At 56.3% G+C, this 26,726-nt stretch overlaps 1 protein-coding gene across 2 annotated transcripts in view; it reads left to right on the top strand.

Moving 5' to 3' along the window:
• Window positions 277-26,726, top strand: part of PRKCD (protein kinase C delta) — a 30,923-nt gene continuing 4,473 nt past the window's right edge. Inside the window, exons 1-15 of one of the 2 annotated variants that reach the window (XM_018067051.1) lie at window positions 277-507; window positions 3,952-4,064; window positions 18,288-18,421; window positions 19,554-19,753; window positions 21,041-21,101; window positions 21,268-21,430; window positions 21,530-21,561; window positions 22,697-22,782; window positions 23,119-23,248; window positions 23,830-23,921; window positions 24,665-24,758; window positions 24,944-25,041; window positions 25,208-25,381; window positions 25,679-25,770; window positions 26,341-26,403. In XM_018067051.1, coding sequence (XP_017922540.1) covers window positions 18,307-18,421; window positions 19,554-19,753; window positions 21,041-21,101; window positions 21,268-21,430; window positions 21,530-21,561; window positions 22,697-22,782; window positions 23,119-23,248; window positions 23,830-23,921; window positions 24,665-24,758; window positions 24,944-25,041; window positions 25,208-25,381; window positions 25,679-25,770; window positions 26,341-26,403 — 1,400 coding nt within the window. In that variant the 5' untranslated portion in view covers window positions 277-507; window positions 3,952-4,064; window positions 18,288-18,306. Of the gene's footprint in view, window positions 508-3,951; window positions 4,065-18,287; window positions 18,422-19,553; window positions 19,754-21,040; window positions 21,102-21,267; window positions 21,431-21,529; window positions 21,562-22,696; window positions 22,783-23,118; window positions 23,249-23,829; window positions 23,931-24,664; window positions 24,759-24,943; window positions 25,042-25,207; window positions 25,382-25,678; window positions 25,771-26,340; window positions 26,404-26,726 lie in introns of both variants that reach the window. The other variant, XM_018067050.1, reaches the window with a different exon arrangement.

The following is a 26,726-nucleotide window of genomic DNA, read 5'->3' as shown; positions in this document are numbered from 1 at the left end:
CTCCGTGTGCGGGGCGTAGGGTGGGGAAAGCGCCCCCGGGGCCTCCGCGCCCTCAGTAAAATGAGGCCCCTTCTGAGGGCCTGTTCGTGCCCTAGGTGGGGCGAGGGGTGCTCGGGCCGGCGGAGAGGCCCAGACACTGAGTGGCGGGCCTGGGGAAGCCAAGCTGCTGGACCCTCGCGGGTGGCCGACGGAGGCGGGGCCTCGGAGGGGGCGGGCCCAGGCGGGGGCGGGCCGAGACTGGGGCCGGCACCTGGGTGAGGTCGCGCCGCCCCGCCCCCTTGCACTTCCGTGTGCCGCTGCGCGGGAGCGGGAGGCGGCGGACCTGGGATCTCTTGAGCGACCCCCGGCGTTCGCCCGCCGCGCCGAGGCCGGGGTGGTAACTCACCGGCCGCCGGGCCCGTCCTGGTCTGGCGCGCACCGACCCCTCTCCGTGAGCGCTCCCGGGAGCCGCACCGCTAGCCGGACCCCAGCCACCGCGACCCCTGGCGCCTGGCCTTGCGCCCGGAGGTGAGTGCGAGCCGGGCCGTAGGATCGGGCTGCCCCGAGGGCGCGCCGCCCCTCCCTTCCCCTCCCCGCTCCGGTTCCCGTTTCCGAAACTAAGAAACTGAGCTGCGGCCGGCGAAAGTCCCGCCGCGCTCCGAGACCCGCCGGTGCCTCCGTAACCCTGTCCGTCAGTCTGGCCCTTTGTCCAGCGGTGGGGGCCGAGGGGCTCTCATCCGTCTGCTCTCGGCCCCTCTCTACCCGTGTCTCCAGCGCCTCTGAGGGTCCGCTCGTCCGTTCCAAATTTCTCGAGCTCTCTGTCAGTCCATGCGTCCCCACTCCCTCAGTGTTCCCCTTTCGCCTCTCCCTGGTCCCCATCTGTCTGCCCTTTGCCCTCCTGGCTCCCCATCACCCCATCCGACCCTGCCTCCCGCCACCCCCTAGATTCTGTCCTCTGGGAGCTGCGCCCCGGGCTCACGCTCGCCGCCCCCTGCCTGTCGGCCGCCTCTCTTTTTTTACCACGGGGCTGAGACCAGGCTATCCACTGGGCCTAGCCTCCCGCCCCGGGGACCCTGCCCAGCCCAGCCGCCGCGGCGCCTTCTCTTCGCTTGCTCTCTTCTTTCAGTCTCGGTGTCTTTCTCCCCATCTGTCTCCGGGCTGGGCGTGGCTCCAGTCTCCACCATCCCCCCCTTGTCGTTCCCTGCGCCCCCTCCTCTGGTGGTCCCTTCCCAATCCAGATGCTTCCCCTGTAACGGCCCAGCCAGGAGAGGGGAAGGGGTGGAGGAGAGGAGAGGTGAAGAGTCAGGCGAGAGAATTGCCCCGCTTCCCCAACTCCCCTGTTTGTCCTTGTCAGGGAGGGGAGAGCCCACTGAGCCCCACACTTGAACCCAGTGAGAAAGATTTGGAGTGAGTAGAGGGACATTCCTTTCTCTTCTGGCCCCTACACTATGCGCCTGGACCTTGTCTTCTTGTGCTCAGGTGCCTGTAACCTGTCACATAGGTATGTTGTACATCTGTGTCTCCTTGTGTGTTCTTTGTCCCCGGGTCTGGGACTTGCTCCTGTGTGTCCTTTTAAACATGTGTGACTTCCCTGTGGGTATGTTTGTTTGGGTGTCCTGAAGCTCTCTGTGCTCTTTGCAGCTATGTATGGTCTATGTTTTTTATCACCAGACTTCCCTCTGTGTGTTGGGATGTGTGCCCATGTGCCTGGAGGGTCCTGTGCTGCACACTGGGTATGTCATGGTGACCCACTGACCATGAATACATACAGCCAACAGTGTTAGTGTCAGCCCCCCAGGCTCGTGTGTGTGTGTGTGTGTGTGCGCGCGCACTTACATGTTCTTCTCTGCACTGAGCCGCTGTGACCAGACTGACCTGGTCACTGAGGGAGGTGACTGGTCCCTTGGGTTTCCTCGTTCCTGCTGTGAACTGAGCTGGGGTGTGGTGGACAAGCCAGTAGAGGGCAGTTGTGCTTGTGTGTGTGTGTGTGTGTGTGAGATGTGGAGGTGTTTGGACAGTTGTACTTGGCTGTAGGGTGGTATGAGGGATCTGGTGTGTGACAGGAGATTGGCTGGGGGTGAGGCTTAGTGAATGACTGGTGGGAGACTCACACTGTGACTGTATGAAATTGTGCGGATGTGTGCTTGGGGAGTCACTGTGATTGTGGGGAACCGAGAGTGCTTGGGCGTGGGTGTCAGTAGCAGAAAGAGGTGCAACAAGGTGTGTGTTGCCTGTGCCCTGGGGTGTCAGTGCTGGGAGGGAAGGTAAGAGCCCTTGTGTGTGTGCGCGCACGTGTGTATGTACATGTGGGAGGTCATGAGGTTGTGGATGTGCATGTGACACACTCAAGCCCAGCGCTGGCTCCTGGGAAGATGGGGAAAACCCTCCATCTCTCATCTTCCTCCACTCTCAAGTTCACAGAAACCCTAGGTCACAGTGTTGTGAGCAAGACCTTGGGCTTGACCCAAGAAAGATTTAAGCTCAAATACTCACTGTGCCTTTTAAGAACAAGAGCTGGGAACTAGGCCTCTCTAAGGCAGTTTCCTTATCTGCAGAGTGGACAAAGTTGTGAGGACCAGAGGTCCTCTAGCCTTGGTCCGTAGTGAAAGCTCAGCAGATGCTAAGTCTTGTTTGGTGAACACTTACCTCCTCTCATATGTTGTTGTTGTTGTCGTCATCATCATTATTGTTGTTGTTTAGTCACTAAGTCGTGTCCAACTCTTGCGACCTCATAGACTGTAGTCCGCCAGTCTCCTCTGTCCATGGGATTTCCCAAGCAAGAAAACTGGAGTGGGTTGCCATTTCTTTCGCCAGGAGATATTCCCCCACCCAGGGATCGAACCTGTCTCCTGCATTAGCAGGTCGATTCTTTAAAACTGAGCCACCGGGGAAGCCCCTCCGAACTGTATGGTCCCCATTCTCCTGGGAGCTGGAGGTGCTAAAAGCTCAGATAGCCCCAACCCATCTTCCTGCCTGTGATGTAGCTCTTGCCCCCTCCCATCCGGTTGGAGGGAAGATGGCTGACAGAGACCCTACCTGCATCCAGCCCTGTTGAGGCCAGCCCATATGATACCCTCCACGAGTCTCAGCAGCAGAAATGGTGCTGGTGGAGGTGATTTGGAGTTGTGACCGCAGGGCACTGACACCGTTTAGCTGGCACAGCTAATTGGAGTTTAAAATTAGAAATAACTTAAAGTGCAGACAAAGAGATAAAGCTTTGATGCCTCGGCCCCGAGGGAGTGGTGATGGGGGTCTTCAGTGGGAGGAGGGGCTCACATCTGGGAAGGAGAATGTTTTGTGGAGACCTGGCCTAGCCTGCAGAGAAAGTGCTTAGGCCTTTCAGCCAAGAGACCTGGGGTGTCCTGCTGCCTTTGCTGTTCCTTCCTTCTAGGATCTCTCTGGGCTTCTGTTTTTAAAGCTGTATATTGGGCACAACAGTAATGAGAGAATCACCTGAACTAGAAGGTACAAAACAAAGAATGAAAAATGTCATTGTTCGTTTGGCACTCCAGTTTCAGTACAGCAGCCGGCACACCACATCATTGGAACCTCGCAACCACTTGAGACATCTCCCCACTTCAGAGATGAGACAAACTGAGGCTCAGAGGAATTGCCCCAGGCCACAAAGCAGTGGTACCTGATTGCACCGTAGGCCTCCAAGCCCAAAGGGCAGGCTCTTGAAGACTAGAGGATTGGGGACAGCTTTTTTGCTGTGTTTGTAACCTGGAAATGCTCCAAGGGCTAAGACATAGTCTTCCGACCCCTAGCATGGAGTAGACACATAGCTGGTGCCCTGGAAAAGATGGCCCCAATACCCCACTTCACAGAAGAGACAGCCAGGCCCAAAGAGGCCAAGGTCTCAGAACCAGACGAGGCTGACCCAGGCCTGTGTCGGCCGTGCTGGGGGTGACAGATGGGGAGAGCCTGTTTGGTGGCGCCTACCAGCTCAGCTGTTTTCTCTTGCTCTTGCAGGTCTGCTGGGAACTGGCCCAGGTGAGGGCACAGGCCTACTTCTGGTGGTGGTTGTGTGGCAGTGGTGGCCGCGGCAGCCAGGACTAGAGGCCACGGGGATCTGGGAGCCTCAGGTAAGACTGGGTCCTTTTAAGCAGGTGGACAGACGGACAGTGTGCAGGGATGGCCTTCCGCTTTGGGCTTCTCCCCTTCTGCCCTGGGCCTGGAGTCGGTATGGGGTTGTGGGGGGTGGGGGAGTGGTGCGCACAGAGTCCTTAGTCTGGGTGTGGGGTCTGGGCACCCAGGGAGGGTAGCAGTTCACTCTGGCCCTGAAGGCTCCCTGCCTGGAAGTGGCTTCTGGCCCAGGGAAGGCTTTGGCCTTGAAGCTCAGAGACCTAGGGCCTACCAGTGATTGGGTGCCAAGAGTGGTGACACTGTGCTGGTCGGTCAGAGAGGAGGTGGTGTTTGAGCCAGAGTGAGAGCGGATGTATCAGCTTTTCCATGGCCCCTTTCTCTGCCTCGGGCTGTCCTCATCATCACACAGGGAAATTGAGGTTTGCCCTGGGCCTTCTAGGGGTTGAACACAAGGTCTCCCAGCTCTTGGCACAACCAAACTCTTCCACATCCCCAGTTCCTCCTGTTTCCCTGGCCTTTCTGGGGCCAGAGGAGAGACCTGAAATCCCCGTCTGCAGTCCCCAGATTCAGGGTGCGCTGGAAGTCTCTGTGGAATGCTGGGGAAGGCTGCACTCTATCAGGTGCCTTATAAAGCTCAAAGTTCCCTCCTTCGGGTCACACTTGCCTCCTTCCACCTGCATTACAGTACAGAAGTGAAAGTTACCCTTTGGGTGTCCAGAGTCTAGTGAACAGGATCCTGGGGGGCACTGGGGGCTGTTGAGGGTAGCAAAGATGTTCTTTCCCCCAAGAGTCCTCCCAGATCAACCCCTCAGTCCCACCCCTCCTGGCTCTCAGGAACCTACAGATCTTGAGGGTGAAGAGATGGTGGGGGCTGGGGTCCCTCTTGGAGGAAGGGCAGGACATCAGGGCCCTGGCTCCTGGAGTGGGAGTGGGGGCTGAACAAGGACAGGGACTATGCTGGGTCTTCTGTTTATTCAGCCTTTCCTCAAACTTGGTAGGAAGTGGGTGATGTGTCCTTGGTTGGCTGCAGAACTTTGCTATGTGAGGTCACTGGGCCTTTCCTGCCCACCACTGAGCCTCATTCCCTAAGAAGTCCAATTAATTAACCTTGAAGCCAGCCTGCTTTCTGCTCTCAGAGGTCTCCTACCTCACCGGCATAGGCATATAAATACACACAGGGATACAGAAGCTGAGCCGCACTCTGCCCCCATACCCGCAAGCCTGCGAGTGCCTGCACACGCACCACACATGCGCACACACGTACACAGGTGTTCACATGCAGTCACTCGCAGGCACGCTCAAACACGCACACAGACGCTCACCCGCTCACCCAGTCATCCGTGCACTCAGACGCCTGCCCACACATACCACACTCTGCCCATTCTGGGTCAGGAAGGGGGGTGGGCGGCGGTCCTTGGTCAGGGTCACAGCTCAGCCTGCATCTGGCACTGAGGGTGAGGTTTGAGGTGTAAACGTGACCACAGGCACTCCAGGGGACAGCGCCACCCTGGGAGGTGAGCTTTGCCCAGACATTTACCAGTTATGGCTCCTGGGCCAGGCCCCAGGCTGACCGGCTCGACGTTGCGGGGGGAGGGGGGAGGAGTGCGGGGGAGGAGCCATGTCAGCTGTGCCGTTTGTGGCTGCTGCCACAGAGGAGGAAGTGGGCTGTCTGTGGTCATGGGCCCAAGGTGCTCACAGGCGGGTGGGCGATTCTATCAGCTTGTCTGTCCCCTGCAGTGTCCATGCCTGGTACACGCGGAGTTGCTGGGCCCCGGGGACTGGCAGGCAGGCTGGGGACTTCTCCCGGGGCAGTCTGTGCACTTTCCAAGGCCCGGGCCCAAGGAGAAACCGTCTGAGGTGTTTCCGGAGGCCCACTTCCTCTGGGCTGCCCAGGAAGTGGTTTTAAAGTGGGACTGACCAGCTCTCCATCTGCGGCTCGCTCCACCCCAGCCTGGCCCCCGAGGGGAACAGTGTCTGGACAGTGGGTTAGGTCGACCGATCGGGCTTTCCATGGCCAGGGCTGGCCAGCCCAGGATGGAGACTCAAGGAGGGAAGTCAGGGTGCTGAGGCCATGGAGTCCCCCTCTGCCCTCATGACCCCAGCTCCTCCGTTCCTCCAAGCTGTAAGCTGAGGCTCAGAGCAGAAGCTCTGACAGGAAGGGCACCTTGTGTGTGAGAGATGCTGGGCTGCATCTCTGGGATTAGGCAGCTCTAAGCAGCTGTATGAATGGACCTGGGCAAGTGGCTTTGACTCCCAGTGACTCAGTGTCCCCCTCTGACACCTCAGACCATGATGGCATCCACCTTTACTGGGCTGTGCTGGAAACAACAGATGATGTATGCAAAGTAGCCAGCACTATGCCTGGCACGCTGTTCATGTTTAAGGAGTAGCAGTGGTTTAGTTGCCAAGTTGTGTCCAATTCTTTGGAACCTCATGGATGGTAGCCCACCAGGCTCCTCTGTCTGTGGGATTTCCCAGGCAAGAATACTGGAGTGGGTTGTCATTTCCTTCTCCATGAAGAAGTAGAAACTGTAGTTATATAAAGCACGCAGCTCCCGGTTCGTGGTAACTGTTTGAAGAACAGCAAGTGGTACTGATGATGGGATTATTATCAGCTGATGGCCTGGGCACGGGCCCAGTGTCACAGGGCCAAGTGGCTGCGGAGCCTGACTGAGGAGCCAGGTCTTGATTCTGCCTTGGGTGGCAATGCTGCAGGGTACGTTCTGTTGTTTCAATCTGTTGTGGGTCCTCCAAGGAGAAGAACTCCAGGGTGGAGCAGCTGTGCCCACTCAAGCCCAGCCCTCTCCTGCTCTTCTCCCCCTCACTCCCTTTCAAAAGGAGAAAAACAGATCTCCTGACAAATGGATGCAGGGAAGGGAAAGGCAGGCACAGCTGCCTGCTGCCCCCACAGGCCTCCCCAGACCCTTCCCCTGCTCTGGCCTCCTGCGGGACATGGGGCTTGGAAAAGCTGAGGCTGTTGGTGTGGGAGTGGCTGCTGAGCCCTCCTGCCAGCCTGCCTCCACTTGGGACCCTTGAAGTCGGTCTTTGCGCTGGGGAGGGAGGCGGACATGGGGGCTGATGGAGCCTGGGGGGCTGGGGAGAGCTGGAGATCCCCTCACACACATTCATGCACACATCCTCACCAGGTGGCAGCTGGTGGCAGGACCCTGCCTGTCCAGAGACATGCAGAAGGTCAGCCCTGTGACAGGGTTGCTGAGCTTCAGCTTTTGCTAGCCAGGGCTAAGGGGCTGGGGGCCTCAGGTGTTGAGTGGTAATGATGACATTATAGTAGGCAGAGGCCAGAAGCCTGTAGGGTGTAGAGGGGCAGGGGCCTGGGCTGGGAGTGTAAGTAAGGGTCTTGCTTGATGTTTACTGGTTGTGTACTGAAGCCAGGGACTAGGCTGCTTGAAGGCTCAGTTGTCCCATCTGTGAAATGGGCAGATCTAAGAGTGTGCATCAGAGACCTGAATGATGAGAAACACACTCATCAGTGTGTGTTTTGGGAGAGGAGCAGGAAGACGAAACAGTGAGTTTGGAGGCTCCTGAGCAGAAAGGAATGCGGATATTTAGGGGACCAAAAGTGGTTTGCTGGGGTTGGGGCTGAGGAACAGGGTGAGGTATGGCCAGGAGGTCAGGGAAAGAGGTCTGGGAAAAACCGGGGCCTTGAACAAGGGGTGACAAGATCTGCTATATTATCCTAGGAGATCTCTCTAGTCACTGGGGCAGAGGGACCTTGGAAGTTAGAGCAGAGGCTGGAGGGCAGTGAGCAGGCTGGTGCAGGCCTAGGGAAGGTGATGGTGCTAGGATCGGGTGGTGATGGAGAGAAGAGAGGACTTCAGAACAGATAGGAGGCAAAAGTGATAGCCTTGCTATGGGGGGAGGAAGGGGAGGGTGGAAATGACCCCCAGATGTCTGACCTGAGTGCTGTTGCTGCTAGGAGATCAGGGCACTTGTATGGGGAAGGTGTTTGGATGTATTTGAGCACTTCCAGAGCATGGTGGAGTTGGGGATATTACAGTTTAGGAGGGTCTGGGCTGAAAGCGGAGACTTGAGAGTCGAGATGTAGCACTTGAAGCCAGGACTGAGGGGAGGAGAGAGTTCAGCAGGCCTTCGGTGGGCAAGTCCAAGAGGCCCTGGTTATAAGACTGGGATGCCTGTCCCTCGAAGGTCCCTGCCAAGGTGCCCATGAGGGCAGGCTTGTGGTGGCTGAGCCACTGTTTTCACAACAGCCCCGGAAGCTTTGGATCATGTCTGTGGCTGTGTTGGGTAAACAGGCGCACTGGAGTAGCCAGTCGCCAAGGCCCAAGGCTGGAAGAAATGTCCGCTAGGGGCAGGTTGTCGGGGTTGGGGTGGGGGTGGGGAGCGGTGTGGGGAGACAGGAGGAGAATTGCAGGGTCGTTCAGTGTCAGAGCTGGAGAAAGCCGAGAGGTATCCATTGTCGAGATAGGGAGACTGAGGTCCTGAGAGACAGTAGCTGGCCTGGGGTCTGCTAGTGGACTCAGCTACCTTTGCCCAGCCTGGTCTCTTCTCAGAGCAGCAGAGCAGGGGATCACAGGGCTGTGCGGCTCTAGAGAACCCCTTTCCCCACTGACCCAAGGAAGTTTGGAGGCCCCAGTGACTATAGGACAGCTGGAAAGGGGCGGTGGGGCAGGTGGGGCAAGGACATGGTATGAGGATGCCAGGGCTGACGAGGATGCCGCCGCAGCTCTCACACTCAGCACCACCTCCCGGGCAGGCCCTGATCACGCCCTTCACAGACCATGCCAGAGAGCCTGGACCAAGGTCACAGGGCGCCCAGGGCAGACATGACCTGAACCAGACTTGCCCAGCCTAACCCAGCCCACACCCAGCCCCTGCTCTCTACTTCCATTCCACCATGGAATGGCACACCACAGTCCTGCCTCCCTCCATCTTGCTCCCCATCACTAAAGTGGCATCCTCGGGGCCCTGCTCGCCTCCTGGTGCTCTGCTGTGCTTAGTCGCTCAGTTGTGTCCAACTCTTTAGGACCCCATGGACTGCAGCCCACCAGGCTCCTCTGTCTGTGGAATTCTCCAGGCAAGAATACTGGAGTGGGTTGCCATGCCCTTCTGCAGGGGATCTTCCCGACTCAGGGATGGAACCCAGGTCTCCCACGTTGCAGGAGGATTCTTTACCATCTGAGCCACCAGGGAAGAGATAGAGGCAAAAGCCTTAGATGGCCATCTCTCCTTCTTCTGAACACAAAGGGTACTGTCAACAACCAGGAAAACCATAGGGACACTAGGAAGAGGTGCACCGAGAGAGGGCTGGGGAGTGGTCTCTGGGGGCTGGCAGAGGAGCCATTCCCTCCATCTAGCACTGGCCCTTGTCTCCCTCAAAGCCAGACATGCAGTTCTGGGGCTGGAAACAGAGTCCCCTCTCTGTTGCCCTGGGGACCACCCCATTGAGTTCATGGTTTTGGGTGAATTACCCACCATCTCCTTGTCAGTTTCTTCCCAGTGAGTCTGGAGGGCCTGGACGAGGTGCCTGCACAGCTGCTCCACCTACACAGGAGCACCGGCCCCTCCTTCTGTGTACCAGGCCTGTATCTGCACCTGTGACCCCCCAGCCTGTTCCCAGCCTCCAAGGACCTCCCCTCTTAGAAGGAGGAAGGCTACCCAGGGAGGAGACTGACCGGCCCACTCCTTCCTCTGTGCACTTTGGACTTCGCCCGGGGCGGGAGGGACTTTCTCCACCTCCCTCAGCGGGGGAAACCCAGCCTGTCTGACATCCAGCGGCTCTTCCCTCCCCTGTCCCCTGCCGCTGGGCCCCAGCGGCTGCAGTAGAAAAAGCCACGTGGGGACTTTCTGGTGGCGGCCCCTCGTCAGGCACATCAGGCACGTGTGGGTCCTTCCCGGCTTGTGAGTCGATCTCTGCCTGCCTGGAGTGTCTCCGTTCCCGTGGGTACCTTGTGTGTGTGCCGATCTCTCTGTGCTGGTGCATGAGGGTGTGAATGTCCCGTGTGATCTGTGTGGGCCTGGATATCTGTCAACACGTGAGAGCTGCTGCAGGGGGGTGTGTTTCTCAGTGTTTGTGCTACTCAGTTGTCATAGGAGTGTGTGAGTGGCTATGGTTACAGCTGTGCCTGTGTGAGGGTGAGGGTGTGTTCAGCTGCAAGCAGGGCTCCCCACATGTAACGGTGTGTTTGCTTTGGTGGGTGTGCACATGTGATGTTATTCCGAGAAAGGCCCAGACGTACCCCCACCCCGGCTCCTCACAGAGGCCCCCTTGTTCTCACTCTGGCTGTGAAGGGGCTCTTGTTCCTCCCTCAGGGGTACCTGGGGCCCTCCCTCTGGCTGAACCCAGGGCCTCCCCAATCCTAGGGCCAGCTGAGTGATTCAGGCCTGTACGGCACAGGTCCTACGCGCCATACATGCCGGCAGGGGTGAGCATGAGCCAGTAACAGCCAGTGTCCCAAGACCTGCCCCTCTAACCCTTCCAGACCCTCTGGCTAGGTGGCCCTGTGTCACACTGGGCATCTTTCCCGCTGAAGCCCTTCCTGACGTCCTCCCACCGACAGGCCCCTTTGGCCCCATTCCACCCCAGCCCCTGTCACTGCCCGAGCGGTGGTCACGTCCTTCTCTGTAACGACATGTTTGTTTGCATGTCCTCTGTCAGGCTGTCCCATGGGCCTGGTGTGTCCTGTCACTGTGGTGCCACTGGCTGGGTCTGAGGAGGGCTGAGGGAGACCTGGGGCCAGGCTGGGTGTTGGAGCCCTAGAGCCAGCATGCTATGTGCAGAATCTTGTGTCCCCAGGCACGGGTTTTCCTGCGGGGGAAAGCCAGGTCTTTCATTGGTTCTGAGGGCATGACAATGGCAAAAGGTTGAGTTGTGCTGCCCTGGCCTCTCGTCTGATTCTTGTCCGTGGGCTGGGTTGACCAGCAGTGGAGGTGTTTAGTGTCCCCAGGACAGTCAGATGTGTGGCCGGAGCTGGGAAGGCTGAGCTCCAGGCAGACGCCCAGGTCCTCTGTTGAGTGTGATTCCAGACACCTGCCTGGGGAACCTGCCAGGGCCTGTGAGGTGGAGGAGCTGCTGACCTCCTGGAAAGTGGGGAAGAAAGGACTGGACTTCAGAGTGATCTGTAAGATACGTAGGAATTCAGGAGGACATTCTGGCTGAGGGAACAGTGTGTGCAAAAGCACAGGGGAGCTGCAGATGGAAGCACGTGTTCACAGAGTAGCCAGGGGATAAGGTTTGAGCTGGCAAGCAGGGCAGGGCCAGGCTGAGAGGTGGGCCTCCTCCAGGAGGTTCCGAGCTGTGAGAAGAATGGAACAGGGAGGGACCGGGAGTGGTGACAGTCAGGAAGGGTCACTGGGGAAGAGGAGGACAGTCCACAGTGATTGGAGTCTCAGCTGGGGGATAAGGTGCTAGTGCTGACCTGGAGTAGGGGTAACATTTCTCCTGCTCTGGGCCTTGCCCATGACCTGAGGCCGTGGCTGGTCCTCCTCCCAGGATGTGGGGGCTGGGGGCATAGGCGCAAGGGGAAGGCCCTTGGAAGATCTTTGCTAGCCCTTCCCTCCCCCACCTCCTTTTCTTGCTGAGCCCATTTCCTGGGTTGTGAAACCCCTGTGGCCTCTTTAACTTGCTTCCGTCTGGGAAGGCCATCTGGGGAAGCCAGTCTCCCAGCTGAACTGCTGCCTGCCTGCCTGCCCGCCTGCCTGCCTGCCCGCCTGCCTGCCCTGCCCCGGCAGCTTCTGCCACGCCCAGCACCCTCGGCCTGTTGTAACCCTTCTGGGGCCAACCCTGCTCCCTGCTGCCATCACACTGCCTCTCGTTCCTTCCCTTCCATTGCCTGGGCTTCCTGGGTCCTCCTCCCTCCGGTCACCCCTCAGGACTGATGTGGCCTGGACTTTGAGCTCCCCCCAGGCAGGGTTTGCATCCCCAGAGGTGCCCCACTTTGCTTTGCTGCTGCCTTGACTGTCAGCAGGTGGTGCCTTTTGTGGGTAGGTGGCAGGGGCTGCCCTGAGCTGGGCAGGTGTGTGTTGGGAGGGAGGGTGGCATGGGAAGGGAGTATTCCTTATTCCTCAGGGGTCCGTTCAAGGGAGCCAGAACCTAGACTCACCAGAGCCTCATCTGATCCTGCTCACCCTTGCTTTGCTTGACCTCAGCCTGCCTCCTCTTGTTCCCCTGGCTGACTTGGAGAGGGACCCTCCCTTTATGTTCTCACACTATCCCCCAGAAGTCTGCCGAGGCCTCTCTTCTCGGGCTCTGCTTTGGTCCTCGGTCCAGGAGGCACCCCTGCTGTGGCCTGTGAAGCAGAACCAAATGCCAGGGAAGGACCAGGATGGAAGGGAACCAGCTGAATCTAGAGACCAGGGAATCTTAATGACAGGACCCCGTCCTCAGTTTCCCCCTGTGTATAAAGAGGAGATGGACAGGTCAGTTTCTGAAGACCCATCCCTTGGGAGGTATTTTGGCTTGATGGATTTTATTTTTTACCTCTAACAAAATGGTTGCACGTGATTGTTGTAGAAAAATGAGAAAGCTCATCCTTGTTCCTGAGAACTCCCCTTGGGCCGTGTTCCTATTTGCCCCCTTTACTTACTGGAACACACTCACCCTCACATACACACACAGGGATGTATAATGTGCACGATCGTCCTCCGTGCACCAGTAACTTTGGTTGGTGTAGTCACTCTGGTCACCTTGAAGTTGGCCTTGCCCACTGCCCCTGACTGGCTAGGAGCAGGTTTCCACCACCCTGGAGGAGGCGGGCTGCCTGCTCTGGCCTGGCCCGGTACCACGTTTCCTTACCTGTGGGCTGCAGTCTAGGGCAGGGTGGGGAGTAGGGCCAACAAGCCCTCCTCCCCTGAGGCTGGGATCCAGTTAGGTCTTCCCCAGGTTTTGAGAACTGGAGTCTGGCCCAAGTGTCTGGGGCGGGAGAAGTAGTAGCAGTTCAGGAGTCTGTACCCACCTTCTTTGTACAGTAGTAGGGGGTCCCCAAGGTAAGGCCCGGAGGGGGTTGGGTGGTCAAGCATAGGAGACTTATCTTCTGGTCCCCTCACCCCCTTCTTGTTTTCTCTGTCCTCACGGATGTGTCTCTGTACACTGCTCCCAGCACATTTATCTATCTCTACCTTTGTCCCCTCTTGCCCTTCATCTCCTCTTCCTGACATGGCAGACCAGGAAGAACGTGGGCTGCAACATCAGATAGGCCTGGATTCAGATCCTTCTTCTAGCACTTACTAGCAGTGTGATCTTGGGCAAATCACTTAGCCTCTCTGAGCCTGTTTCTTCATCAGTAAATTATGCACCTCTGGGATCTACACAAGGATAAAGTGAGTTAATTCCATTAGAAGCTTGATCTGGTGTGTGTTGGCCTCAGAGAAGGATGAATTTTTTTTTTTAATTCTAATTTATCTTTTTTTTAGATCTTTTTAAAAAAATTCTTAATTGGAGGATAATCGCTTTACAGTGTTGTGTTGGTTTCTGCCATACATCAACATCAATCAGCCATGCATGTGTCCCCTCTATCCTCCCTCCCACCTCCCATCTCATCCCATCCCATCCCAGGCCACCCCTCTTGGTTGTCACAGAGCACCAGCTTGAGCTTCCTGTGTTGCATACCAAATTCCCCCTGGCTATCTGCTTTACACGTGGTACTGTGTATGTTTCAACGCCACTCTCAATTCGTCCTCTCCTTCCCCCACTGTGTCCACAAGTCTGTTCTCTGTGTCTGTGTCCCTATTGCTGCCATGCAGATAGGTTCATCAGTACCTTTTTTCTCGATTCCATATATATGCATTAGTATACGATATTTGTTTTTCTCTTTCTGCATTACCCTCTGTTTAACAGGCTCTGGGTTCATCCACCTCCCTAGATCTGACTCAGATTCATTCCTTCTTATGGCTGAGTAATATTCCATTGTATATATGTATACAGCTTCTTTATCCATTCATCTGTTGATGGACGTCTAGGTTGCTTCCACGTCCTGACTGTTGTAAATAGTGCTGCAGTGAACATTGTGGTACACGTGTCTTTTAGAATGGTTTTCTCAGGATACATGCCCAGTAGTGGGGTTGTTGGGTCACATGGTACTTTTAATCCTAGTTTTTAAAGAAATCTTCATATTGTTGTCCATAATGATTTTATCAAGTTATATTCCCAGCAACAGTATAAGAGGGTTCCCTTTTCTCCACACCCTACCCAGCATTTATTGTTTGCAGATTTTTTGTTGATGGCTGTTCTGACCAATGTGGGGTGATACCTCACTGTAGTTTTGATTTGCGTTTCTGTAATAATACGTCCCATGAAAAGACGCTTACTCCTTGGAAGGAAAGTTATGACCAACCTAGATAGCATATTGAAAAGCAGTGACATTACTTTGCCAACAAAGATCTGTCTAGTCAAGGCTATGGTTTTCCCAGTGGTCATGTATGGATGTGAGAGTTGGACTGTGAAGAAAGCTGAGCAGCGAAGAATTGATGTTTTTGAACTGTGGTATTGGAGAAGACTCTTGAGAGTCCCTTGGACTGCAGGGAGATCCAACCAGTCCATTCTGAAGGAGATCAGCCCTGGGTTTACTTTGGAAGAATGATGCTAAAGCTGAAACTCCAGTACTTTGGCCACCTCATGCGAAGAGTTGACTCATTGGAAAAGACTCTGATGCTGGGAGGGATTGGGGGCAGGAGGAGAAGGGGACGACAGAGGATGAGATGGCTGGATGGCATCACCGACTCGATGGATGTGAGTCTGAGTGAACTCCGGGAGTTGGTGATGGACAGGGAGGCCTGGCATGCTGCAATTCATGGGGTCTCAGAGTTGGATACGACTGAGTGACTGAACTGAACTGACTGAATAATACGTGATATTGAGCATTTTTTTATGTGTTTATTAGCCATCTGTATGGAAGGATGATCTTTTTTTTTCTAAGTGAGGGCACTGATTCACACCCAGGCCCTTTGACTCCAAGTCCAGTGCTCTCTGCTTCATAGGGCTGCCTCTATTGCGGGCTAGAGAAGCAGAAGAGTAGAGACTGGTGGTCGGGAAGGGTCTGGCTGGCTTCGGCTGGCTCCAAGGAGCTGGTTCCCATGGAGGCCTATGTGGAGTCCAACCCCTGCTGCCTACAGGGGCCTGCAGAGCAGGGATGAGGTTGAGCCAGCGGCCTTCCTTTGGGGCCTGTGGACCTGAGCCAGTTTGCATAATGGCTATAAATAGTTGGCTCACCTTGTTTTTGTGCCATCACTCCACCCCCTGGCCTTCCCACTGGTGTTCAGAGGCTTTGCGAGGTAGGTGAGCGGCTCTGGCTCCGCTGTGCAGGAAGTCCTGGTGTGCCAGGGCCCAAGACCTCTCTTAGGGTCTCATGGCGATCGATGGAAGATGATGTCCGCTTACAGTGTCTCTCTTCCTCTGGGGATCCACACGGTGCAGTTGGGGTGGAAATGGTGTTGGGAACCTGGCTGGGGTCTGTGCTCTAGTATTAGTCCTAGGTAGTTGGGGCTAGGTGACCTCACCCTAGGTTACTGACAGGTAGCCCCAGGGCAGCCCATGGTCCTCTTCCTCATGACGCTGCGGTCGGGCTGTGCAGGTTTGGGGCCAGGACAGGGCCCACTGTGGTTGTGGTTTTCCCTCCGGTGGCTTCTAACTGACTGCAAGCACCAGCTGTTCTGAGTGCTGCAGAGCTGGGGGGCAGACTGATGACTCTGTCTCTGCCATGGTGGTCCTGTGGGCAGCTGGCTCCTGCTAGGTGACCCAGAGCCCATGGACCACCTGGACTGGGCCCTGAGGGGGAGATGGGGATGCGGAGAGGGATGAGGAGCCAGCCTGCAGGCGCCTGAGCCCATTGGCCACTTCAGGATGAGCAGCTCCGCTCCTAAAGACTTGAGTTTTCCTCTCTGAGAGGTAGGGTCAGTTATCAGGACTGTCTTCCCAGGCTACTAGGAGCCTGGAGACCTGGATGTGGGGAGGGTGTTAGTGTATTTTGTAAGCTGTGAAGGACGGTGCACAGAGGAAAGAGGGATGCTATTAGCAAGAAGGGGTGATAGTGGCAAGAGGCCCCCACCCTGAGTCTTGTGGGGTTGGTGTTGGCTGTACAAGTTCTCATCAGTGCAGCAGCCCTCCAGCAAAGCACTGTGCCTCATCTGGGGGATGAGGGTGACCGAGACTCTCAGAGTCCCCCCGCCAGGATGGTTTATCCTGTTGGGAAGCCTGAGGCTGAGCCATGTCTGCTGAGGGTCAGGCCCTGGAATGTGGTTGCACACATGAGGCAAGTGTGTGATATGTAGGGGTCATGCTGATGCTTCCGGAACCCCAGACCACACAGGGTGACAGGATGAGCGCAATAGCCTTTTGCTTAGAAATTTGAGACCCTCACCCGGGATCCGACATGCACTCCCAGCCAGGCCTGTGCAGCTCACTGTCCACTGCAACACTGACTGTGTACCCACCACACTCACACATCCTCACAGGCACACACATCTCCATGGCCGTGGAGTCACACCCACATGTACGCCTCCCCTTTCCCCTAACACCAGCTTGCATACTCATGCCTGCTTGGGGCCCAGGGAGGAGGCAGCAGCAGCCCACAGATGGCTTTCCCTCCCTACCTGCTGAGTGGTCACTGCGGCTGGTCTCAGACGTGAGCTCACACACCCACGCTCACTCCTTCTAAGTAGGAGCCAGGCCCGGGCAAGGGACATGGTGGAGTCTGCGCTGCCTGGTCTCTCTTCTATATTCTAGTGGCTGGCTTCAGAGGACTGGCTGGACCATTGGGCTGGGCTGCAGGCTGAGGTCAGTGTTTCCTGTGAGCTCATCTGGGCTTGGAACTCCCAGCAGGCCTGGCTGCTGCTCTGCAGCCATGTGGAGGAGCTGGGGGAGACGTCCCAGGGCCAAGGTGGTGTTGCCTGTGCAGACAGGCATGTGTGGCAGGGGGATAGGGGTACGTGTCTTAGTCTGCCTCTGTGCCGTCTAATGTTCAGGATGGAGCAAGGCTGTGTATATGTGGATATACATGAGTGAGCATTCCTGCAGCCATGGTGGTGGAGCTCCCCACTATGGACTCTGGACCCGGAGCCAGTGTCTGGGCAGGTATATGAGTGTGCACCTGTGGGCTTGCACAGCTGAGCATCCTCCACGATGACAAGCCAAAAGACCCTCAGGGTCACCTGTCATGACCATTGATTTGAGGAACTGTGAGGAATAGGAGTGTGTGGGGCCAACATGTGTGGTATAAGAAGCAAATTCAGCACATTATGTTTAATATTAAAATAGTTTTATATTTGGGAAAAAGTTAATTTAAGAGTGCAGGCAACTTTCCAGGTAGGCGAGAAGCACCTGAACCCAAGGGGCTCGGGTTCAGAAGTATCAGGCATACCGATCTGGGTGGGGCTTTTTACTACCCTGGTCCCAGACGAAATGGGGACTTAATTAGTAGAATCCCAGCTTTAGGTTCTGCTTCATCCTCAGGATTTCAGTTTCCTGTAGGAAAAGTGGGGTGATCATCTTGACCCTGGTTGTCTACTTGGGTGCTGTGCTCGGTCGCTAGGTTGTGTTGGACTCTTTTCGACTCCATGGTGTGTAGCTCACCAGGCTCCTCTGTCCATGTGATTTCCCAGGCAAGAATACTGGAGTGGGTTGCCATTTCCTTCTCCAGGGGATTTTTCTGACCCAGGGATCAAACTCGTGTTTCCTGTATTATAGGTAGATTCTTTACCACTGAGCCATCAGGGAAGCCCTGTCTGCCTAGGTAGTTTCGAGCAAAAAACAAACTGTGAAAGCCAAGGAGGGCTGCAAGGGGCAAGGAGGATGGGGTACAATCCTTCCCATCTTGGCTGCCACTGAGGTGCTGGAGCCCAGCATATACTAGGTACCTGCACATAGTAGGTGCCTAGCCATTGGCTGTTAAAGGAGGCATTGAATGACTGACTCTCCAAATAAATGAGATGGAAGTCACAGGCTCACATGTCTGCAGGGCCCAGGTAGGATTTGGAGAGAAGTGAAAGCAGGGCTTTGAACTAGAGTGAACTGGCAGGGGTGCTCAACCAAGGGGGCGGTGCCAGCCAGATACCGCCCAGGGGGCCTGATGTCACACCCTCCAGTTTCATCAGGGAAGTTACAAATCTCATCTTATGTGAAACTCAGTTTTAATGTTGGCAACTAGGACTAGTGCCTTTTAAGCACCATGTGGGAGCTCTGAGGGGAGTGGGTACCTGACCACCCTCCCAGGCTGTGCCTGCTGCCTGCCTCAGGTCTTCTGTCTCTGCAGCCCCACTGCAGGCCCCAACATGGCACCATTCCTGCGCATCTCCTTCAATTCCTACGAGCTGGGCTCCCTGAAGGATGTGGACGAGGCAAGCCAGCCCTTCTGTGCTGTGAAGATGAAGGAGGCTCTCAGCACAGGTAGGGCTAGAGGCTGGACCCCACCCATCTGCAGCCACTGGCAACAGGGAGTTGCCAGTGGGGCAGGGAATTCAGAGCCAGGAGGCGGCGGCAATGGAAGGAACCGTGTCTTGTTCTCCTAGAACCTTTGAGGGATCCTTCTCTTCCTTGTCTCATCTCCCTGCCCAGCTCACCTGGCAGTGCAGGACGCTAGAGACTACCCACTTGCCTATAGGACCTCCTGCACTGGCTATACGGAACCTTCTCTGGGGCCCAGGGCTTCTGGTTCCTCCCCATTTGTTGTTGTGCCCAAGAATGGGCTCCTTGCAGGAGCTCCATGTGTCCATCTGTGCCAGGCCCTGTGCTGGGAACAGAGGACAATGCCATGCTCCAAGGCTGACCAGGTTCTGCCCTCATGGGGCTCACAGTCAGGTGGGGGAGCCAGACAGTGAATCCTGTGGTAGGGAAATCCAGACAAGGTCCCATCCCAGGCTGCAGTCAGGGAGGGCTTCCTGGAAGAAGCAAACATCTCACATCATTCCTGCTTGCTTCTGTCCTTGCCTGGTGAACCCTTGTCATCCTTTAGGTCTCAGCTGAGCTGTCCCTTCCTTTAGGAAGCCTTCCCTGACTCTTAGGCTGAGGCAGGCCACCTGACCATGGGTAGGTCTAGACCCACTGACATTGCCCTCTTCAGTCTCATCACAGCTACGATTTAATATTCACTTGAGGGGTGAATGGATTCATGTCTCTGCCTAGGACTGGGGCTCTAGGATGGGCACCATGTTCTTTGCCTCCAGTATCCTGTCTGGCATGTGGGAGCCCGCAGCAGTGTTCACTGAGTGAATGCGTAAGGGAAGGTGACATCTAAGAGGGGCTGGAGGAAGAGGGTCACAGGAGAAGGAAGTAGCAAGAACAGGCTCAGGGAGGAACCTGCTGGGGGCGCCCTCATGGAACGGCCGGTGTTTTTCTGTTCTGGAACAGATCATGAGTGAGAGGGTGAGGCGTGCAGAGCACAGTTGTGAGGGCTGAGGGATGGGGACCTGGGCCCTCGGGGAAAGAGCAGGCAGATTGCACAGGATGGAAGGCCATGGGGAGGTCAGGGAGGGAGGGACAGAGGGGCCTAGCCCGACCTCGCCTGCCTGGCCCATTGCAGAGCGCGGGAAGACACTGGTGCAGAAGAAGCCCACCATGTACCCTGAGTGGAAGTCCACATTCGATGCTCACATCTATGAGGGCCGCGTTATCCAGATAGTGCTGATGCGAGCCGCTGAGGAGCCAATGTCCGAGGTGACGGTGGGTGTGTCAGTGCTAGCCGAGCGCTGCAAGAAGAACAATGGCAAGGCCGAGTTCTGGGTGAGGGACGCAGCCGCGGGCACACAACGTGGGTGGGCAAAGGGAGCGGGGATGGCCAAGGGCACCCCAGGCTCTGGCCACCAACAACCTGGGTTTGAATCCTGGTCCTGCGAGTCATCAAATCCTTAGCTTCTCTGAGTCCGTTTCTGAATCTGTAAAAGAAGAAGCTGCTAAAGAGACCTACCTTGGGGTCGATTGTTCTAAGGAATGAAAAGCTGAAGGTGAAGGGCTTACTGCAGCACCTGGCCCTTAGGCAGCTCTCAAGAGAGCCCTCCTATTGTTGTGGCTGATTTTTTTTCCCTTTTAATTTTGCAAAGGCAGGATGTACAGAGTTAAACATCTCAAGCTGTACAAACGGGCAGCTCTGGCCCCAACACCAAGCCCCAGTCCCCACTTCCCAGAGACCCCCATTGTTCCCAGTTCTGTTTGGAGTCTTCGCAGATATTCCAGGCCCGGGCAGGCACTGGGGAACACCAGTTACGATCTTCCACAGCAAAGGGGTGGGGAGCAGGATCATAGCCTGCCACTCACCTGCCCAAACCTGGACTTTGCACCCACATGTGGCCATGTGTCCCTTGTGACCACAGGATACCCATGCTGGCAGAGCATCCCTACCCCCTGGGGTTACATGTGGGCTCCTGTAGCCAAGATGCACCCCCCCCAGCCCCCTAGGAAAGACCCTGTGACCATGGAGACTCTGCTCAGCCTCCTGTGAGGGGTGAAGGAACTGGCCAGGACAGAGGTTGATCTGGGGCTGCACCCAGTCTTGAATAATCAGGCAGAGACACCTCATGTGTCTGTCCAGTACCCCAGTGGACACAGTCGGGCTCCAGGCCCTGGGTCTGGGGAAGCTGAGGGTCCTGTCCTAAGGACCAGCCAGTCTGTGTGAGGAGACTGGCCACAGAGAGAGAAAGACCAGCAGCCCATTTCAATGTGCGTGTGCCTATGTATGTCTAGGGGGTGGGGAGGGGTACCTACATTCTAAGATCCTTCTGAAGGGGGTGGCCAGGGTTGAAGGTGGGGAGTTTCCCTTCCCACTCTGTTCCCAGGGCCATGTGGCCAAGCTGGGTGTGGGCTGGATCCTTTCACTTCCCCAAATGTAATAATACCCCAGGATGAGGGGTGGGGGCGGGGCTCAGGGGTGGGGCCCTGCCCACTCTGGGCAGACAGGTGGCCGACCGGAGGCCAGGACTCCCTGGGCCTTGAGGGACCAACCATGGGGGCGGGTTCTGAGTCTGACTTGGCCCAGGCCCGCCCTCATTGACTCCCTCACCCTCACCCCTGCAGCTGGACTTGCAACCCCAGGCCAAGGTGTTGATGTCAGTGCAGTATTTCCTGGAAGACATAGGTAAGCCCCTCCCTACCTGGGCTAGAGGTGGAGGTTCAGAGGCCAGAATGGAGGTTTAGGGAGGCAGCCTCCATCAGTGGTCTGTCTGGGACTGCTCTGGGAGGGACTGAAAGGGTAAGGCCCCTCCCAAGGGCCAGGGTTGACTTCTCTGCTCACTGGCCCCCAGATTGCAAGCAGTCTATGCGGAGTGAAGACGAGGCCAAGTTCCCAACAATGAACCGCCGTGGAGCTATCAAACAAGCCAAAATTCACTACATCAGACACCACGAGTTCATCGCCACCTTCTTTGGGCAGCCCACGTTCTGCTCCGTGTGCAGAGAGTTTGTTTGGTGAGACTGGTTGTGCCCACCAGGGTGGGGCAGCGGGAGAGGAGGGCCCCCATCCCTGGCCTTCCCCACACTCACCTAGACTGGTCACTTGCCTTTCAGGGGTCTCAACAAGCAAGGCTACAAGTGCAGGCGTAAGTGTCTCCATGGCCCAGTGTGTATGCGCATATGTGTACACATGTGTCCCTGCGTGCATTCACAGCAAAGTCTGTGTCCCTGTGTTGGGATGGTGTGTTTGCAAGAAGCCTGTGTGTCTGTTTGCGTGTGTGGTGTTCCAGGCGGGTGGGCGTGTGTGGACGATAACTGCATCAGTGAGTGCCAGAGCTGGAGTGTCTCTTTCCAGCGTTTCCTGTTGAGTGATGTCACCTTGGTGACCTTAAAGAGGCCCCAGTGGAGTATGCACACAGAACCCGCCAGCACTGCACATCAGGGCTCTTTCCCCGCAGAGAGGCTATCAGAGCTTTGCCAGTGCGTCCCTGGCTACACGTGTGCTCCTGTTTAGACCTGTGTGTATCTGGGTACACACATAACCAGCACACCATGACGGTGCGTGCACAAGGTGGTGTGGGCCACTGGTGGTGAGCAGAGGCTCCAGAGCCAGCCTGCCTGGGTCTGAACCCCGGCTCCGCCACTTCCTTGCTGTCAGACCTTAGGCACAGTTACTAACCTTTCTGTGTCTCAGTTTCCTCATCTGTGAAATGGGGATAATAGAGTCATTGTGAAGACCAAATGGGGTAAAATACGTAAAGCTGTGTTCTGTGAGTGGTGCACTGTAAGCATTCTATGTAAGTCTTGTCCTTACTACCCTGCTGTGTATGTGTGCCCGAGGGTGTCTGTGTAGGGGTGCATCTGTGTATGTGTGTGTCAGTGTGTGTGTTGGGGGGGTGGGTTGGAGGGTGAGAGAGCTTCGGAGCTGGATGCTGTCCTGGGCCACAACAAGGACTCCCTTGCCTCCTCCTCTCAGTGCCATTCCCCACCCCATCCTTCACTTCCGCCCCACCCCCTGCCCACCGAGACTCCTTGAGCCTTCCGTAATCTCTGAGGCCTCCCCACCCCAGATCAGCCTGTCCTCCTTGCCCCATCCTTCCCAGGGAGGAGAGAAAAATCAAGCTCCGGCGGGGGCCGAGGCCTCTGTGGAGTGAGGGTGTGGGTGGTCGGGGAGAACGGTGGCTTTGTGTAGAGGGCAGGACTGGGCCAGCGGGCGCCAGCTCACAGACTCTGCCCCTCCTGGGCCTTCCCGTCCCCCTCCTGGGCCTGTGCCTCCTCAAGAATGTAACGCTGCCATCCACAAGAAATGCATCGACAAGATCATCGGCCGGTGTACAGGCACTGCAGCCAACAGCCGGGACACCATAGTGAGGCTGGGCCCAGGGCGGCGGGAGGGGGGTGGGGGAGGTATACAGGCACTGCAGCCAACAGTCGGACACCGGACACCGTAGTGAGGCTGGACCCAGGGCGGCGGTGGGGGGGTGGGGGGATCCGAGCTGTCCCCACCCCTTTCCTATTGGGTCACCCTTCCTCCCTGTTTTCCTTCATCCTTCCTTCTGGGTTGACCCCTGGGATCCCTGGATTTCCTATTCCCCATGGGGCCCTCTTGGGAAATCTACCATGTGTGGGGTTGGGGAGAGTTAGGGGGTAAGGAAGGGGCTGGAGCTGGCATGTGACCTTTGACCCGTGACTCTGCATCCCAGTTCCAGAAAGAACGTTTCAACATCGACATGCCGCACCGGTTCAAGGTGTATAACTACATGAGCCCCACCTTCTGTGACCACTGTGGCAGCCTGCTCTGGGGGCTGGTGAAGCAGGGGTTAAAGTGTGAAGGTGCATGCAGGTGGGGGCGGGGGTGGGAGGCTTGGGAGGGCCCACCCTACCCAGACCCTGGAGACCATGACCAACTAAGGTTGCCATTGCTCCCTCACTTGGGGAATCTCACGGGGGTGAGGCCTCCTGGCCCCTCCCCACCGGCCCAACTGACTACCCTTTACTGCTATGAGACCATCAGAAGGTGGCCCCCACGGCTCTAAGCTCCATGTCTTCAATTATAAAACGGGGCTTAGAGTTGAGTTGGCCCCAGTCACTGAGGAGAATGGTGCAGAAGGTGCTCAGTTGGAGGGGCCTGTCTCGGCAGCTTAAAACATGCTCCTCGCTGGCCCTCTCCCCCACCTCCAGCTTCACTGTAGCAAGAGACCTCTGGAGGAAAAGGGACTTCTCTAGTTTGTCCCAGACATTTGTTTTTCATTTTTTAAGTAAGAAAAGATTTGTGGTGATGATTTCAGACGCATCTGTTTCTAAAGGCAGGAAACCCAACAGACCCTGCCCTCCTTTCTCCTCCATCCCTCCCCGCCCTACTGGCTGCCAGCCTGGGCCAGAGCCCTGATGATCTGCTTCTCTTCCCACCACAGACTGTGGCATGAATGTGCATCACAAGTGCCAGATGAAAGTGGCCAACCTCTGTGGCATCAACCAGAAGCTCTTGGCCGAGGCCTTGAACCAAGTTAGTCAGGTGGGCAGGCACTGTGGGGAGCCTGTACAGAGGGTCTTGGGGTTGGGACCAGTCCAGGCTCATGCTCACTCCTGGGGGGTGAACTGCAGTGAGGGGCATTTATACCAAAGACCCCACTTCTGGAAGATCCATTTCAAGGTCTGGTCATTAGAAAGTGGTGGGCTTGTTCTCCTAAGACTAGTTATTCAAGCAGTGCTCTGAGGGTGAACCTGGAGGACTGCTAGTTTGGAACTCTTGGAACTAAAGCCTTTATATGTTTGTGTTTTGTGTGTGTGTGTGTTTGGGTATGTGGGTGGAGCTTGAAGAATACACAAAACTTTAAAACTGTTAAAACTTTAAAACTGTAGAATCACAAAACTTTAAAACTGTAGAATCACAAAACTTTAAAACTGTAGAATCTATCACAAGTGAAGGAAAACAACAACAACAAGGTTCTATTAAGTGGTTGGGCACGTAGGATTCAATTTCCAAAACTTTTGTTTGTAACCAGTGCCTTTCAGACCTCCAAGGCATCTCTGTGCTAGAAGTGTGTGTGTGTGTGTCTCTGTGTGTACTCTCTCGCACATGTGTACATGTACATGCACCACCTAGGGGTCCTGGGCTCTGCCCCTCGCTGTCCCCCATTGGTATTGAGGGTGGAGTTATGGATGGTTGGGGTCCTCCCTCTGCGTTGGGAGTTCTGACCATGCTATGACCTCTGGGCGCCTCCCCACAACCCCCACCCCCTCCTCCAGAGATCTTTAAGGAAGGAAACAGAAACCCAAGACACTGTTGGGATCTACCAGAATTTTGAGAAGAAGCCAGGAGTCTCTGGAGATGATCTTTCAGGTAAAGCTATGCCCATGCCTTCCAAGAAAGCCCCTCCCCTCCCCCACCAGCATGGGGTCCTGTCCCCCACACAGTCGAACGCACCTGTAGAGGAGGCCTCTCTGCTGGGAGGGATCCAGCAGGGCAGGGCCACCTTCTGAGCCTCCGGGCAGAGACCAGAGTCGGAAGCGGCTGTGTCTTGGCAGAAACTGGGACCTACGGCAAGATCTGGGAGAGCAGCGCCAAGTGCAGCATTGACAACTTCACCTTCATCAAGGTCCTGGGCAAAGGCAGCTTCGGGAAGGTGAGGGCCCCATGGCCTCGGGGTAGGCAGCCTGAGCCACCTGAGCCCAGAATCCCGGGGACACCTCCTTCCCACCCTCTCTGTCTGCTTCCCAGTTGGGTGGGGCCATGCACCCTGGGCTTGGTTCTGGCCCTCTCCTGCTCAGCACCCCTCTTACATCCATCAGGTGCTGCTCGCAGAGCTGAAGGGCAAAAAGGAATTCTTCGCCATCAAGGCTCTCAAGAAAGACGTGGTCTTGATCGATGATGACGTGGAGTGCACCATGGTGGAGAAGCGGGTGCTGGCGCTCGCCGGGGATCATCCGTTTCTCACCCACCTCTTCTGCACCTTCCAGACCAAGGTGCCTGGCCCACCCACTGTCAGTGCCCCTGGCCCACAGCCCTCCTCAGTTGCTCAGGTCAGGGTCGTATCTCCCGTTGAGACTCGCCAGAACAGGATCCCTTCTTCCTCAGATCCCTGAAGGCAGGGCTGAGATCGCCCATCCTCAGATGTCTCAGGGCAGGGTCATTCTTCCCCCTGCAGGTCCCTCAGGGCAGAGTTGTTCCCTGCTTCCTGTTAGGGCCTGCCCCTGGTGATCCTGTCAGGGTGCCCCCCTTCGCTTTCTGTCCCCCTGGTCACCATCCTCCCGCCCCTGCAGGACCACCTGTTCTTTGTGATGGAGTTCCTCAATGGGGGCGACCTGATGTACCACATCCAGGACAAAGGCCGCTTCGAGCTCTCCCGTGCCACGTACGCGAGGCCCCATGAGGGGAAGAGCCCTCTGCCTGCCTGCCTTCCATTCCTTCTCTTTGCCCCCTGGAGAAGCTAGCCTGGGCTGGAGATGGGGTTGGAGAGACTTGGGGTGGCCTGGGCCATCCCTTGCCCAGTGTGGGAAGCCAGGGGTGGTGGGTGAGCTGTGGCTGGGAACCCAGCCTGGTCATATGCCAGATCCTGTCCCCTCCTTGGGCCTCAGCCAGGTGGGTGATCTTATTCAATGCAGGACCCAGGTGGGTGGCCCCTTAAACCTGCATGCATCGCTAAACTGTGTGTGTGCACATAGGCATATCTGTATAAACACATATACTCTTAAGACAGAGGATAGTCTCCTTTGGAGCTTTTTCCTTCTTAATTTTCTTTCCTGTCTTGGCTACCAGCCGCTACTTGCCTGACACTAGATGCACTTGATGAGGCCCAGGTTGTCTGTGAAGTTATGCACAGCATTTCCTGTCCCTGGGGGGACAGAAGAAGACCTAGGGAGAAACGGGCTGCTCACAGAAATCTCAGGACACCGTATATGTGTGTGTGTGTTGTCTCATCCAGGTTTTATGCAGCTGAGATAGTCTGTGGACTACAGTTTCTGCACCAGAAAGGGATCATTTACAGGTGCGGGGATTGGGAGATGAGGGGGTGTTTAGGAGGAGAGGCCCCAACCACATCATATCCTCTGAAGTGCTCTGAATGGGGCCCAGTCCAGCTTTGGCCCCCTCTCTGCATGGAGTCGGTCTTTTAGTTGGGTATTTGCCTAAACCACCTACTCCATTGCTAGAATTCCTTGTGGCCCCTTAGCTGAGGCTAGCACAGCTCCAGGGACTGGGAAATCCCCAAGCATACTCGATGCCAGTCAGGGAGCACAGCATGGACTGGTATGGTGTCTCTCTCCCTATGGTGTCTCCCTGTAAAGCCCCTCTAAAGCCCTATCCAAGCAC

Source organism: Capra hircus, chromosome 22 (genome assembly GCF_001704415.2).
Source record: "Capra hircus breed San Clemente chromosome 22, ASM170441v1, whole genome shotgun sequence".
Classification (NCBI taxonomy): Eukaryota; Metazoa; Chordata; class Mammalia; order Artiodactyla; family Bovidae; genus Capra; species Capra hircus.
The sequence above is the reverse complement of the archived record's forward strand: the minus strand, read 5'-3'. Positions and strand labels throughout refer to the sequence as shown.